This window comes from Nelumbo lutea, chromosome 1 (genome assembly GCF_056320005.1).
Source record: "Nelumbo lutea isolate HS-2025 chromosome 1, American lotus-T2T, whole genome shotgun sequence".
In the NCBI taxonomy this organism is placed as follows: Eukaryota; Viridiplantae; Streptophyta; class Magnoliopsida; order Proteales; family Nelumbonaceae; genus Nelumbo; species Nelumbo lutea.
The window spans coordinates 150736202-150750574 of NC_142684.1; the positions used below are offsets into that span (position 1 = coordinate 150736202).

Here is a 14373-nt window from a genome sequence, read left to right on the forward strand (position 1 = left end):
TGAATGGCGACCCTTAGATGAACACAGACCAGTACTGTTAAAATAAAGGCCATAACCCAAGAACATTGGCTGTAGCGTAACCCAGCCCAACTACCTAATAATCATCCAATCAATCTTCTATAATTGGGATGGTTGACGGTCAAACTGAGAATGGTCCACAACAATCAAATAATCACTCCTCAGAGTTTCTCTTGCATTTTAGGGTGAAGCGATCGAAGCATGGAAGAAGAGAGGGCACTTCTTACAGCCTAGCAATATGGATTACATTGACAGTAGTGGAAGAGGAAGGAGAGAGGCACCTTCACTGATGCCGTGTTCAAACTTGAAACATACACAAACAAATCCAAGAAATGGAGCGCATGCATACAAGAGGAGAAAAACAAAAAAACAAAGTAGCAGCCATGAGCCCTACCCCATCTTCATCTTGGTCTCTCGTCAAAAAGAGGAGAGAGAAAGCAGGTAGTGTGCCCGGCCAGCGACCGGGTCCCATCCCACCTCAGAGGCTCAGAGAGATCGTTGTTTCAGCAAGGATTAGACCATGACCATGCTTTTTGGGGCTAGCGCTAGACCGGAACACTGTGATTTTGCAGGACAGGAGACAGGACAGGGTCAACAAGATGGAAGCCTAACCCACCATTAGCTTTTGCCTCTCCACCTTTATCTATTTATTTATTTATTTATTTATTTTACGGTCAATTTTTTCTCTTCTTTTCTTTTTTTTTTTTTTGACTTCTAACTGCCCCGAAAAGCCTATAAATAGGCAATCGTTGAGATCCCCCAAGACACCACACCACATCGAGAGAAATCGATACACTGAAAGGTTGAGAACGAGAGGTAGTCGAGAGACACCCACTGTCACACACACGCTTACTCACCGACGCTTGCTAGTTAGAGAGAAAATGGCGCCCTTCCCAGTTGCTGACATGGAGAAGCTGAACGGTAAAGAGAGAGCAGCCACCATGGAGATCATAAACGATGCCTGTGAGAACTGGGGATTCTTTGAGGTAAGACAACTCGACTTCCTTTACTACTAGCTACTTAATTATATGTCCTGTGTCGAAAACTTGGGAAAGAAAAAAAAAGTGCTGTTGTTATTAGACATATGGCTGTACTGTAAGATTAAAGGGGTGCATGGGTTCTTGCATGTTCCATCTGCTTGATTATAATTTATTTGGGTTTTCATATATAGTTGCTGAATCACGGGATCTCTCACGAGTTGATGGACACTGTCGAGAGGTTGAATAAGGAACATTACAGTAAGTGCATGGAACAGCTGTTCAACGAATTGGTGGCAAACAAGGCTCTTGAAGGGGTCGAAAAGGAGGTTACCGACATGGATTGGGAGAGCACCTTCTTCGTGCGCCACCTCCCGGAATCGAACTTGTACGAGATCCCGGATATTTCCGACGAATACAGGTAAATGGTAGTACCATCAGATCAGACAAGTAGCTAGTTAGGTGGTGCCATATCATTCTGCTTTCTACAAATTATGCGAGCTAGCTATTCCCTACAGGGATATATATAATATATATTCATAGTTAAGGCTTGTTTAAATATTGATCTATAAAATAAAATCGATGGTGTGACAAGAACGATAGCTCCAGTACAGCTAGCCAAAAACATTCTGGCCTGTGTGTTAACGTTTGTTATATACTTGAAGAAGTTGTGTTAGCAATAGTGGTACTAAACTATATACTCGATCCAAGCTTTGGCTTAAACTATATATGCTGATCTCTTTAATTTGTTGGATAATACAGGCAGGCCATGAAGGAGTTTGTGGCGGAATTGGAGAAACTAGCAGAGCTACTCCTAGACTTGCTCTGCGAGAATCTTGGGCTGGAGAAAGGATACCTCAAGAAGGCCTTCTATGGGTCGAAGGGACCCAACTTTGGCACCAAGGTCGCCAATTATCCTCCCTGCCCTAGACCAGAGCTGATCAAGGGTCTTCGAGCCCACACGGATGCCGGTGGCATCATCCTACTCTTCCAGGACGACCAGGTTAGTGGTCTCCAGCTACTCAAGGACGGAGAATGGGTGGACGTCCCTCCGATGCGCCACTCCATCGTGGTCAATCTCGGTGACCAACTCGAGGTAACAACACTAACACCACGGCTCGCTCTAATCTCTTACTGTTAAGCAGAAATTTGGATTGAAGTAGTTGTCAAAAAGTAGTTCGATTTGGCTCCGCTGATATTTGCCCTCGTCTACTGGACCAACCGCTAACGTTGTTGTTATATATAAATAGGTAATCACCAACGGAAAATACAAGAGCGTAGAGCACCGAGTGGTGGCCCAGACAGACGGCAACAGAATGTCAATCGCATCATTCTACAACCCTGGTAGCGACGCAGTTATCTACCCGGCCCCAGCATTGGTGGAGAAAGAAGCAGAAAAGACAAATCAAGTGTACCCCAAGTTCGTGTTCGACGACTACATGAAGCTCTATGTAACGGTGAAGTTCCAGGCCAAGGAGCCTAGGTTCCAGGCTTTCAAGGCTATTGAGAATAGCCCCGCTGACTTTGGGGGGCCGATTGCAACAGCTTAATTAGCTTAAGAGCCTGCAGGTCGAGACTTGCTGAGACAGAGAGGGGCTGACTAGGGATCTATCGATCGTCTATGCGTCGTCACTGTTTGTTCTGGTGGTTCCGTATTAATTGTACTACTCATGCATCTCTGTGTTTAATTGTGGTTATCATCATTTCATTTGATGTATGTTCACATGACGTTTCTATGTTTCAACTTACGAGATTTGTAATTCGTTAGTCGATCGAAATTTGCAAAGGAACGAATTGAACGGTAGACTGACTGGTGGCGTGTTGGTTGGATTCAAGGTTTGAGCTTAATTTGTGATCTAATTAAAAGAGACTATGAATTTGGTGTGACATACAACTGCAAAGGAAAGGGTCTAAACTTGGAATCTGCACTCTTTAATTGCTTATGCTTGCTTCGGAATATATCTTTTGGGTCGACAGACGACAATGCTAGATCTGTTTCTCGCCTGCTGCCGACGACTTTCATCAAACCATTAAAAAATTTAAGAGCGTCTTGGGTGCTGATTCGTTGCAAGTTTGGAGTTGTACCCCACACTTTGAAATTAATTAAAATTGTAGAAGAACATTGTCTAGGTTATGGTTGGCTTGGCCCTGGGTATCACGCGTTACTTTCGCAGCCGTTTTATCTATTTAGCCACGTAGGCATCATATAATACGGATAGGTGTGACTAAGAAAAGAGAACTCCATATGGATAAGGAGAACAACTCTCTCGTAGACTAGGTCTTATCCTAAAGGTCTCCGCAAACAAGCTCATCCCAACAACTTTGAAAGCCTCATCAGGATACGGATTCTCGACTATAAGTAATTAACCCCCCACTCAAGGTAAGGGACTTTTAACTTTTTAGCATTCGTACTGTTATTCTGTTTCTGCTCGGACCAACACTTTTCTCTCAATTACTCGGTCCGACCATTCATCGTTCTTGACTAACTTGAGGGACGGAATACCTACCCGTGGAACAACTTCTCCGGCCTCTGTCCACTTTATTGTTTCAATTCTTAATGCGCGACTTAAGGGACGGAATACCTACCCGAGGAACAACTTCTCGGGCCTCTGTCCATTTTCTTGTTTCAATTCTTAATGCGCGACTTTATCCTTCCACCTTGGCTTCACCAGTTGACAAGATCATCTAACTACAATCTTAATTCGAAACACCTCAGATCAAACAGCATAAAAGTGAATCAGAAGTCACTTTTATTAAGTCTTTCTCCTCTGACAAGACATAGGCTTGAGTGTTGTCATATTGGATCCACCGTGAAGATCTCGCATTCATATATTAAGAAAGAAAATTTGTGAGCAGAGTTGAATGACGAGAGACTGCCCATGAAGTTGCAAGTCAAATACATTATTATTAATTTACCCAAGTGTAGGACCGGAGGGGAGGAATATAGATAGACGGATAATCAAAGTGAAGGCAAATTTTCTACGACTTCATGTTCATCACTACTTCCTCACCTGTAAATTTAACTTGAAAGTTGAAAAAAAAAAGAATAAAAGGCTTGAAATTTTTCCATGTGATCATGACCTGAATTTCTTTAGGTTTTGCAGAAAAAGCTAGGTTTTGTTCTTGTCATCTCAAACAATATACAGTAAAACACAGTTTGCTGGTCTAGACCTCCAACAGGCTGGTCCGGTGTACAGGGAGTTCTTTATACCACAGGTGTACGGGCCTATGGGTGCACCTATAAGTCTACCATTGAAACGTGTCCAAATCTCAATGCAAGTGCGAATGGGGTTATGCATGGATCCCTTTAGGCCGTTTACAGGGAAAAATTGGTGAATGGGTATATCTTTTCTATTAAGTAATTTTATAAGATTCTTTGTGCATTAAGGAATGGGCTTCGTGGTAAAGGGAGTTTCATTTATCTTAATAAAATTTATTTATCTTTGAAATGGATAAATCATTTTTCTACTTAATAGGAAAAAATTTTATAAAATATAATCAAACAAATTTATCATTTTTATATTAACTTTTTTATGAATAAAAAGAAATTATATTAATTGAATGAGAATCAAAAGAACATGGGTAAATGAATTTATCGGGGTAAATGTTACCTAACTAGGAAACATTTGCTCACCCAGCTAAGTGAGAAATTTGTAAAGAAACGGAGAGCCAAAGTAGTGAATTTAAAGAATTACACAAATGGTGTGAATTTTAGAATATACAATTAAGTTCTAAGAGTGCAAAGTCGCAATTAACAGAAAAGTAAATTCACCAAGTGAACGAAAGTTACAAAGCCAAGAGGAAAATACAAGTCTCAACTCTCATCAAGAACTTGTTGTTCTTGCTGCCCTAAGTGGTTTAGCATCTGAATACAATACTTTTGTTATATCTATAAATATCAAAACTGAACTGGTTGAGGATTTTCATGGCTTAGTATTAAGCCGGGAAATTCGTCTCACAGAAATTTCTCTTTCTTCAGAATTGCAAGCCCCTGCTGCCAATGCTGCAATTAAACGGGACTCTTCATAAGGAAGAGGTTTCCATTAGAACAAAGGCAATTATAAATTTGTTCACAGAGGTGGATCTTCGAATAGAAGTACTTAGGGACCGTTTGAAAGATCTTCTGGTAGCTTTGACAGTTTTAAATTTTTGAAAAAAAAAAAGAGTAATCCAAAACTAACTTGGCTACTTTGTGTGTCTTCTTGCACGAAAATAAAATGAGAAAGACATGAAAAACTCTATTTAAAACTTTCCAAAATCAATCGAAAAGACCCGAAGCATGTAGAGGAACCACTCATTCCAACAACAAGTAGAACTCACATTTTCAACCTCGAATTTTCTGTAAGTTATGTTCACAGGCTAATAACAAAGCCATTCAGTGCCCACAATTAACGTTTCAATCACTCCTTTACAGGTTCTATGATTGCTAATGTGACTAATTGACACCCAATTCTGGCGCGTTCAATCATTTTGACAGCAGACCTGTGTAATTACTTGTCTCTTCATTGTAAATACACCGGGCCATAACAAATTACTAATGGTGAATGGCACAAGTTTGCCAATTTCTCATATTGCATCCTCTACATTTTTTCTTGTTGATAATACTCCTGTATTTGTATTTTACAGATGAATGATATATTACATGTTCCAACAATTAAAAAAGAAATTGTTATCTATTCACCAACTAACTCGAGACAATAATGTCTCCATGGAATTCTTTCATGATTGTTTTCTTGTAAAGGAGCGGAAGGCTGGAATTCCCCTATTTCGCGGCTTGAGTATATATATATATACAGGGCCTTACAACCTGCACTTGCATATGTTGGAGAGCGCACCGTAGATTGGAACATCCAAATATGTGATTAGTTCAGCAACTACAGTGTATTTCCTTAATCGACTTCTAAGGGATCTCATCTTCACTATGAATTACCCGATTACACTTTCTTACGGGCTTTTGGTATTGCTTGCTTGCTACTCATGGCTACGCCCACACAATAAGCACAAAATCCAATACCGTTCAAAGTGTTGCATATTATGTGGCACACCATGCCATCTTAGTTCAATGAATCCCAAAGGCCATTTCAAACCTTAAGTCCCTCTACATCTAATGAAATACCACCATTTGGCTTAGGCCCACCATACACCTACCCTTGACACATCATCAGTCCAAGCCTATTTCTCTACTTTCATTGGACCAACAACCACAACACGTATCTACACCTAAATAATTGCTTTACAACTGTACTATATAGTTACAAATGAATACAATACAAACTGATGAGTTTTCCGCTCCGGTTGTTTTTTATTCTCTCACTTAATTATTTTCCTTTACACTTTTCCTTCTCTTTGTCTCTGCAATATAATTATGTACACTTTCCCTGTCAATAAGAGGAAACAAATTTCTCCCTTTTTATTTTCAAAATAAATTACCTAACAGGTAAGGGTGTGAATGGACCGATTTTGGATTGGACTCCGCCCAAATCAAAATCAATTTAGATGGATTAGATAGACCAATAAGACATTAAATTTGGATGGATTGGACAGACCAATATGACATATTGGATTGGACCTTATCTGGTCATAATGAATTTATATTGGATTGAGCCAATATCTAGTCCATTAATAAAAGATAAGAACATAAGTATCAATGAACCAGATTTGAATTGCAACCAATCTAATTTAACAGGAATTTGAACAGATTGAACAGTCTCTAGACCGATCCAAAATGGTCCAAAATATTCATTGGACTGGATTGGACCAGGTCAATTTGTAATGGACTCACATTGGATTAGATCGAATTAGACCAAATCCAATCTAATTGACACCCCTACTAACAAGTTGGGATTTTGGAATTTTCCGAGGTTGTCAAATGGTTATGAGAATGATCAAGCTGAGCTCTGATTGTCTTTGTCTTTGTCTGTTTCTCTCTTTTTATCTCTGACTCTCTCTCTCTTGGTTGAAAAATGGTGATGAATGAATCTCTTTCAGTTTTGAATCTGAATTCTTTATTTCTTCTTATCTTTTCCTTCTTTTTTACATCATTTCATTATTAATAATTTTTAAAATATAGAGGGAAAATCTGTGTAAGGTTTCACGTGGTTTCCACCCGGCTGAGGAAGAAATACATCGGTTGTTAATAGCATTCACCCCTGCGCTAGGGTTCTAGAAAAATTAGTTGTTAATGGTTGCTTTTGCTCCTTGTTAAGAAGAAAGGGATAGAATTTGCTGCAATCATTTTTTAGCTCTTTAGTTTGCAATCATTTTTATCTTGTACTAGTGGGACCCGTGTGATGTGATGTATGGGTTTTGTTAAGCGAAAGTTAAATAGTAATACATAAAACTAGACAATTGTTTTATATTTTAATTTTTCAAATAATTAATAATTAGTTATATTTTTATATACTATTTTTAATAATTTTTTATAATACAAAAATAGCAATAATTAATTTTAGATAGGATTGTTCATCAAACTTGTGAAACTGACCAAGCCGACCCAACTCAACCTGAATTGGTCGGGTTTCTACTATTTTTAGTAGGTTTCAGTTCAGCAATTTCCCAACCATCAAGTTGGGTTGGGCATGCTTAGATGTCAGAATAAGAAAATGAGATTAGACTTATGAAGTGACTTCTTAAGAGAGCAAAGAAAGCTATAACAAAGACGGGTACGTGACTTCTTTGGCATCATTCAATCTATTATTTTTTCTTTTTTTTTCACTTGAAAATTGATGATGCACAATCTGATTGCTCTCTGCTGGAAGGCAGCTTGGACGTCGGACTAGCTATGTGACTGAGTCAAACTACAAGGCAAGAAGATCAGAGTGATCTAGGGTGCTTTATCTAGTGTGGTCACTCCGATGCTTAAACTAGCGAAGGAGGTTAAGAGAGAGTTGATAGCTTTAGAATGATAGCATGCGAGAGTTGAATCGTGCATACCTTGTGAGGTTGGAGGCGAAGCCTTTATATAGGAAAGTTGTCATGGGCCTTACGATGTGTCCAAGATCACCGGCCCGTCTAACCCGGAGTCAATTCCGTACTCGAGGATGGACTCTGAGTAAGCTGATAATGCTTATTCAGGTTCATCCGATTCAAACGGGGTTGAGATAAAATCTATTGGCATGTGCCGTGATTCCAAGGAGATTAGAAACAGCTGGCTTGCTTCTAGAACGAGGCTACGTGGCACCTCGACAAGTCAGTGAGTGTGGCAAGCTGCTCGACCCCCGGTCTTGATTGAGTGGCCCGAGGTGACTAAGACTTATAAGGTGTCCAAAAATGCTGAAGTGTCGCCAAATTATTATGTTGCTCCATGTATCATAACGTCATTAGATAGACCAAATTACCCTTCATCAAAAATATTTTGAAGGGAAGAATTAACAGACGGAGCTTGCTGTTTAAAATCTTCATACATGTCAACTCAAACGTATGTATAGACGACATGTTCCAATGTAATTGAAAGTGCACGGCAGCCTACACCAAAAGGGAGTATAGAAAATCTGGAACCCTTAGATTTTCAACCTCTACACTATGTTGCCCACTCACCTACTTCTAGAAAAAGAAAAAGAAGAAAGAATCTATAAGAGTGGGAAAAAGGCCCTTAGATACATAAGGTCAGATCTAGAAACTGAATATGGATTGGGCCCGCGGTATTGCATCCACCACAGACTTCAATGAAATTTTCCTTTGGGATTCCTCTCTACAAATGGGAAAATGCAGACTAGAATAAAGATTTGATTTTATAGCACAACATAACACAACTGAAGCATAGGCTCTCTTAGAAGCATTAAAATTTGCTATGAAATTGCACCTCGACCAAGGGACTATACTACCACCTCTCCTTGGCAGGAGAATATTTCACTGCTCAGTGTTATTCATGCAAAACTGCTAACATGGCAGTTAATTATGTAGCTAAAGTTGGCCTATAGCAATCCTTGGCCGGTTAGCCTCTTTACTGTATCCAAAAAGGTTTCCTGAAACTGTATTTGGTTGTAGTTCAATTTTATTTGCATTGGTATAAATGCATAAGAGTGCAAATGAAAAGGATAAATACTTTTTACTTAATTTTGTTTTGGGTTTTCCTTTATTCTGTTTCAAGTGAATTCGGCTTCAGCCAGTGCAAGGCCCAATAGTTTTTATCGCCCTGCATTGGGAATATCTCCCCATGAGGAGGTATGGAGATACTCCCAAAGACTGTTAAAACGGACCTTGCACTGACTGAAGATGATCTCATTTCAGGTTATTTGTTCTGCAATCAAACAAATTAAAGTAAAATTTGAAACAAAAATATACACCAAAATTTGCACCCAAATATTTGCATAAACATAATTTTGCATCAGCGCAAACAAATTTGCACTGCAACCAAAGACAAAATGAAAGCTTGACTCGAAAAGCAAATTACATAGCAGTCAATCAATCTTTGTTGTTCACTTTCATCAAGGACTTTTGACGATTTGTCCAATAATCGTCGGCTGAGAATTTGAAGACCGAAGAGTTCAACAAACATGCCCCCCAAAGGGAACATCAGCATAATATCCGATCGTAAGGGTCAATTTCAAAAGTTGCCAATGTCTCCATTCTAGAGAAATTGGAAAGGAGAATGACTGCAGTGGAATTGTTATAAGTGGGGGTATTGACATTTTGAATTGTTGTAACTATGCAGTGAAATTTAGAATTCTGCAGTGGGGTGTAATATATTTTTCCGGTAATGAAACGGTGGCCACTCAACTAATGGTTTGGAATCATGATGGTGATTAGTGAAGATGTTTCTAATGACTTGATACTTTGGTGATGTTTGTCATTCATGTCATTTTCTCGCAAAACGAAGCTACCTATGTGCCACATCAGAGAAAGCAGTGCTTCAAACAAGCCATTTTGTTTGGTACCACTTTTCCAGAAAAAAAAAAGCGTTGTCTCATACCACGCCTTGAAAATCAGGAAAGTATTGTTTGGAGCAACGCCAAATTCAATGTTTTCTGAGAAAACGACGCATTGCTGCCAGCGGTGCAATGATGTGGCATCATCCTGAATGTTGGATAATATAGATCGATGTTAAAAATGTTACTATAATTATTGGTAGCAAACAAACTAGTGTTGTTTTCTCAGAAAACGCTTAAATATCATTTTCTTACTTACAACTTCACATGCCCAACACCGTTCTTATGAGAAAACAATGCAATATTCACAGCACCAATGCCAAACACCTACTTTGTTAGAATCAAGCTTGTTGAACTCTGCTTCACTTAAACCCTCTGATCCTATGTTGGTCATCATCATTTTTTTTGTGGGTAAAAGAATTAAACCTCCCCTATTAAGATTTCCCCTCTTCTTTAAAAAAAGGACCAAGACTTCCCCTATAACGGTTATGTCTAACAAAATGATCAAAAAGTCTTTATTACCCTCCCTCTCTTAATATTTTAATACCTTTCATAGATATCAATCCACCCACGCAAAATTAGGTCCCCTAGACTTAAGGAAGCAACTGAGGTTCAATTCAGTGTTAACGAGAAGATATAGTCATATAGAAGCCTTTATGATGGAGGAGCTTCGCTAGCTTGAGCATAGAGATTCCATGGCTCTGTTCTGGTTAAGGGATGCTAAAGACTCTGTTTTGAATTAGGAGTCTGCTCAGTTGGATTGGTCTCAAATACATACGAGTTGGATGCTTCAAATTTTTCCAACGGTTCCCATGATTGGATTGATTCATTTGTACAGAGGAATTTGCTTAAAATCTGTTGCAAACGTAAAAACATACAGCACTACCACATCCAATTGAACGAAGCAGGCAGGAGCATCCCAGTGAGATCCAAGAAATTAGGTTTATTGCCCTAATCTCCAGTAAAAAGTATTCATCCTTGACAATATCCACTGTGTTGGTGGTGGTGGTATAATTAGGCGCACCTTCAATCACCTCACCTTCTTGTTCTTGTCCAACGTCTTTCTTTAGCGGTGGTGAGTCTGCCACTTACTTTTTCTATTGAACATTCCCATGCCAAAGATCTTTCTATGAGTGTTTCTTCTTTAGAGGTTTAAGTCTTACTATTGAGTTTGCCATATTAGGGGAGATTTAAGTCTATGAGTGTTTCTTCTCCTATCCACAGCCGATGTAGTGGCATGTGTACAGGGATGCGGGGAGGAGATCTAAGAGTCCGTTTGGTTCTCAGGAATAGGGGTCCAGAATCGGATATAGAATGGTCTATTCCGATTCCAGGCGTTTGATTGGGTGGTCCAATTCCCATTCTGGGCAGAATGGCAATCCCCCATTTGAGGGATTGGCCATTCCCAACCCACCCCTCGGAATCGGAATGCCATTCCCGCTATTTAATATAAGAAAAAACTAAAATGACAAAAAAACCCCAAGCCTCTCCCTACCCGATTCCAACTTTCTAACCTTCATTCCCCTTTCTATTTCGCCACTCACTCCTTCGGCAACTAAAGTTTGAAGTACTGATCTGACTCAACCGACCACAACTAGAGCCCGAAGCGGGAATGACGCCCCTACCTCCTAAGGCTAGAGGATGGTAACCGAACTCCGCACATCCAATTGACTAACCGCCAGATTAGAGTTACCTGAAAAACGTCCAGCCTAATAAGAGTGTAAGGCTCCCCAAGACTAGGTGCCACTAAGCATCTCCGAAGCGATGAGAGTTCGGAAGCACCTCGGCAACAAAAGCCGAAGACTGGAATGTCTGGATCTCACCTACCCTAGACCTCAGCCAAAATAAGACCGAGGCTTGCGACTAACCCGCTCATTCAAATTCAACAAAGAGAAAAAATAAGAGAATGAAACACAACTCGGAACAAAAGACGCTTTTTTCATTAATAACACAAATAATTACAACTTGGCATATCGAGCCATGAACATCGCAGTAACAAAAAAAGGAAAGGGCAAAGATAGCAACAGCAGTAGCAGGCGAAGCCTTCACTCCTCGACCTCCTCGGGCACCTTGACAGTAGCAATGCCATCCTTGGTCGGCATAGGGGGTCAAATGGGTCCAAACCCTACAAGACCTCGGCCACATCAGGGAATTGACGCACAATCTTGTCGTGACAAAGGTAGAAACCCTCCGCCCAGGAGTGAGAGGCAAAGTCGTCCAATGCATTCTAATAGTCCTCCAAGCCTTCTTGAACTTGGCAATCGCCTCCTCCTTTGCACGAGCCACCCTCTCATCGACCTCCTTCTTCAACGCCTCCCGTGCTCCCTTCAGCTCGAAGACACCACTCTTCAGCTTATGAATGGTGTCACTCTGTTCATCAAAGTTGTGCTTCAGCTCGGCATTCTCAGCCTCAAGCTCGACCAACCGAGCCTTCGAGTGCTCTACCTCAGCCTGCCACACCTCGTGAAGGCATTGCACCATTCAGAGGCGGTCAACCACGGCAACCACCAAGCAAGCATTCTAAGAAAGAGACCACCGTCACCACAATAGAAATAATCAACCAAGGAAAAAGTAACCAAAGAAGCAAGAAGACTTACTGCCACAGCCTAGTGTAGGAGTGCACTCTCTAGAGATCCACTCGAAGACCCGATGAGCTTGTGCCTGATAGCCGACGTCAGCAAGCCCCGGACCAACTACTCGGGAATGCCTTCTGTCTTAAGCCCGTCCTTGGGCCGAACATCCCACTACGGCACGTACATAGTGGGATTGCCGCCCTCCGGCGCGTTCTCTCATGGGGGAGGAGAGTGGATGACCTAAGCACCCTCCTCCAGGTCGACCACCACCTCCTCAACCACTCTTGGCCTCTTCTGCTGTGAGGGAGTGCGTTTCGTAGATCTCAGTTCCATTTCATCAGCCCGTGGCTGAGTCCCCTGGGCCCTTCTAGACCGCACCCTCTCTGTCACGGCCCTCATCTGACATGCCATCTCTTCGCAACTGGCCATCTCAACACCTACACAAGGCAAACGACACATCAGTACCAAGTCGAAGAGCTCGAAAAAAGCAAAAAGCAAAAATCAAAGATGTTAGCAAGACAAATAGATCGGCCACCTCACTCATCAGCCCGACGTGGATCAACATCAAGAAGGGTGTGTATTCCATAACGTCAACCTCCTTAATCGTTCTTATCGATGCCCTCTCCTCCTCGATGAGCTAGGTCTCACTGGGCGCTTTTACCTTTGTCCTCGGCTTTTGAAGCTCGGCTAGTAGAGGCGAGCCTCCAGGACAGCGCATGAAGAAGAATTTCCCCTTCCAGCACTTCACCGAAGACGGGGCCCCAACCAACATCTTAATGCACTGTCGAGCCGAGAAGTAGTATTACCTTTGATGCTGTTGCTTCAGTTGGAGAAAGTAGGTAGTCATTCACAAGGTGATCTTAAGGTCGTGGACAAAGCAATAGGAAACAAGGCCGACTACAAACCTAAAGGAGTTCAGCATTAACTAGACAAGTAGTACCCGGTACCACCTTTACACCTCGACATTTCCCTTGCACAAAAGAAACCTTAGCCCAACCATCAGGTTGTGCTTGTATACACCGAGCTCACCTACCCGAGCTGAAGTGGGTCTCTCACCAGCACTCGAGCACCTAAGTTCATACTCCTCAGGTATACAATCCAAGGCTTTGATCTAGGCTAAGTCCCCAGGTGTCAGACAACAAGAGGTGGTCCCGAATTGGCTACCAGCCTACGGAGGAAGGGCGACCTCCTCCCTAGTTCATGGATCAGCCTCAGCCTCACACTCGACGACCCACTCAGAATCGAAGGCCTCGAACTCCTCGGCCTCAGCCCCCTAGCCGTCGACCTCATGAGTATTGAGCGCGACAGCCTCAATGAGAAACCCTGACTCGGACTCACTATGGGAAGAAGAGGAAGAAGAACAGGAGAAGTGAGTGGAGGAGAAAGACATCTTACTGAACTTTATGAAGCTTAGACCACGGAACTAAAGCAACACCGAGCCAAACACTACCTCTCGATGAGCTGTAAAAGTACTTCCTTTGCAAATGACAAAGTGGAAATGTTCTTCACCCCATGTTATAGGACCCTTAGTGATCCAGATCAACGGCATAGATCAAACTCCGCCCTCTAACAGCTCAAGAAGATGAAATAACGCCATCGCCCTTCGCATGCGTGTAGCCTCGGGGAAACAAAACAATGCTCCTGTCAACCTCCTGAAAACAATACGAGCATCGAGCCAACCGGTTTGCCCAAAAAACCGATTCAATCCCAAGTCCCTCCGCCCAGATAGCGCGCTCAATCAAACTTCATGTTCAAGTTCCTCAACCAAGAACCAAAGAACTCTTCCACACCACACCGTGGCTGAGCACTACACTCCTCGACTTCAGAACTGGTAGAGTGGTGTTTGGGTTATGGTTGAGTTGGCATCGGGTGCCATGTGTCACCTCTGTGGCCGCCTTGTCACTTCGGCCACGTTGGCACCACGTCATCAAATAAGTA

The 14373-nt window shown here is 41.7% G+C and overlaps 1 protein-coding gene across 1 annotated transcript; it reads left to right on the forward strand.

The window, feature by feature from the left end:
* Positions 1–757: 757 nt before the first annotated feature.
* LOC148878360 (1-aminocyclopropane-1-carboxylate oxidase-like) lies at positions 758–2799 on the forward strand. The gene is made up of 4 exons (XM_088953508.1): positions 758–1004; positions 1190–1416; positions 1758–2091; positions 2246–2799. The coding sequence occupies exons 1-4, from the start codon at positions 900–902 to the stop codon at positions 2543–2545; spliced, it is 966 nt and encodes a 321-aa protein (XP_088809634.1). The 5' UTR covers positions 758–899; the 3' UTR covers positions 2546–2799.
* The last annotated feature ends 11574 nt before the right edge of the window (positions 2800–14373 follow it).

What these genes read in the sequence shown, in the direction of transcription:
- LOC148878360 (XM_088953508.1), top strand. Translation starts at nt 900, where the DNA reads ATGGCGCCCTTCCCAGTTGCTGACATGGAGAAGCTGAACGGTAAAGAG. An exon ending in GATATTTCCGACGAATACAG is followed by an intron (nt 1,417 to 1,757) that starts GTAAATGGTAGT and finishes TGGATAATACAG; the next exon opens with GCAGGCCATGAAGGAGTTTG. An exon ending in ATCTCGGTGACCAACTCGAG is followed by an intron (nt 2,092 to 2,245) that starts GTAACAACACTA and finishes ATATATAAATAG; the next exon opens with GTAATCACCAACGGAAAATA.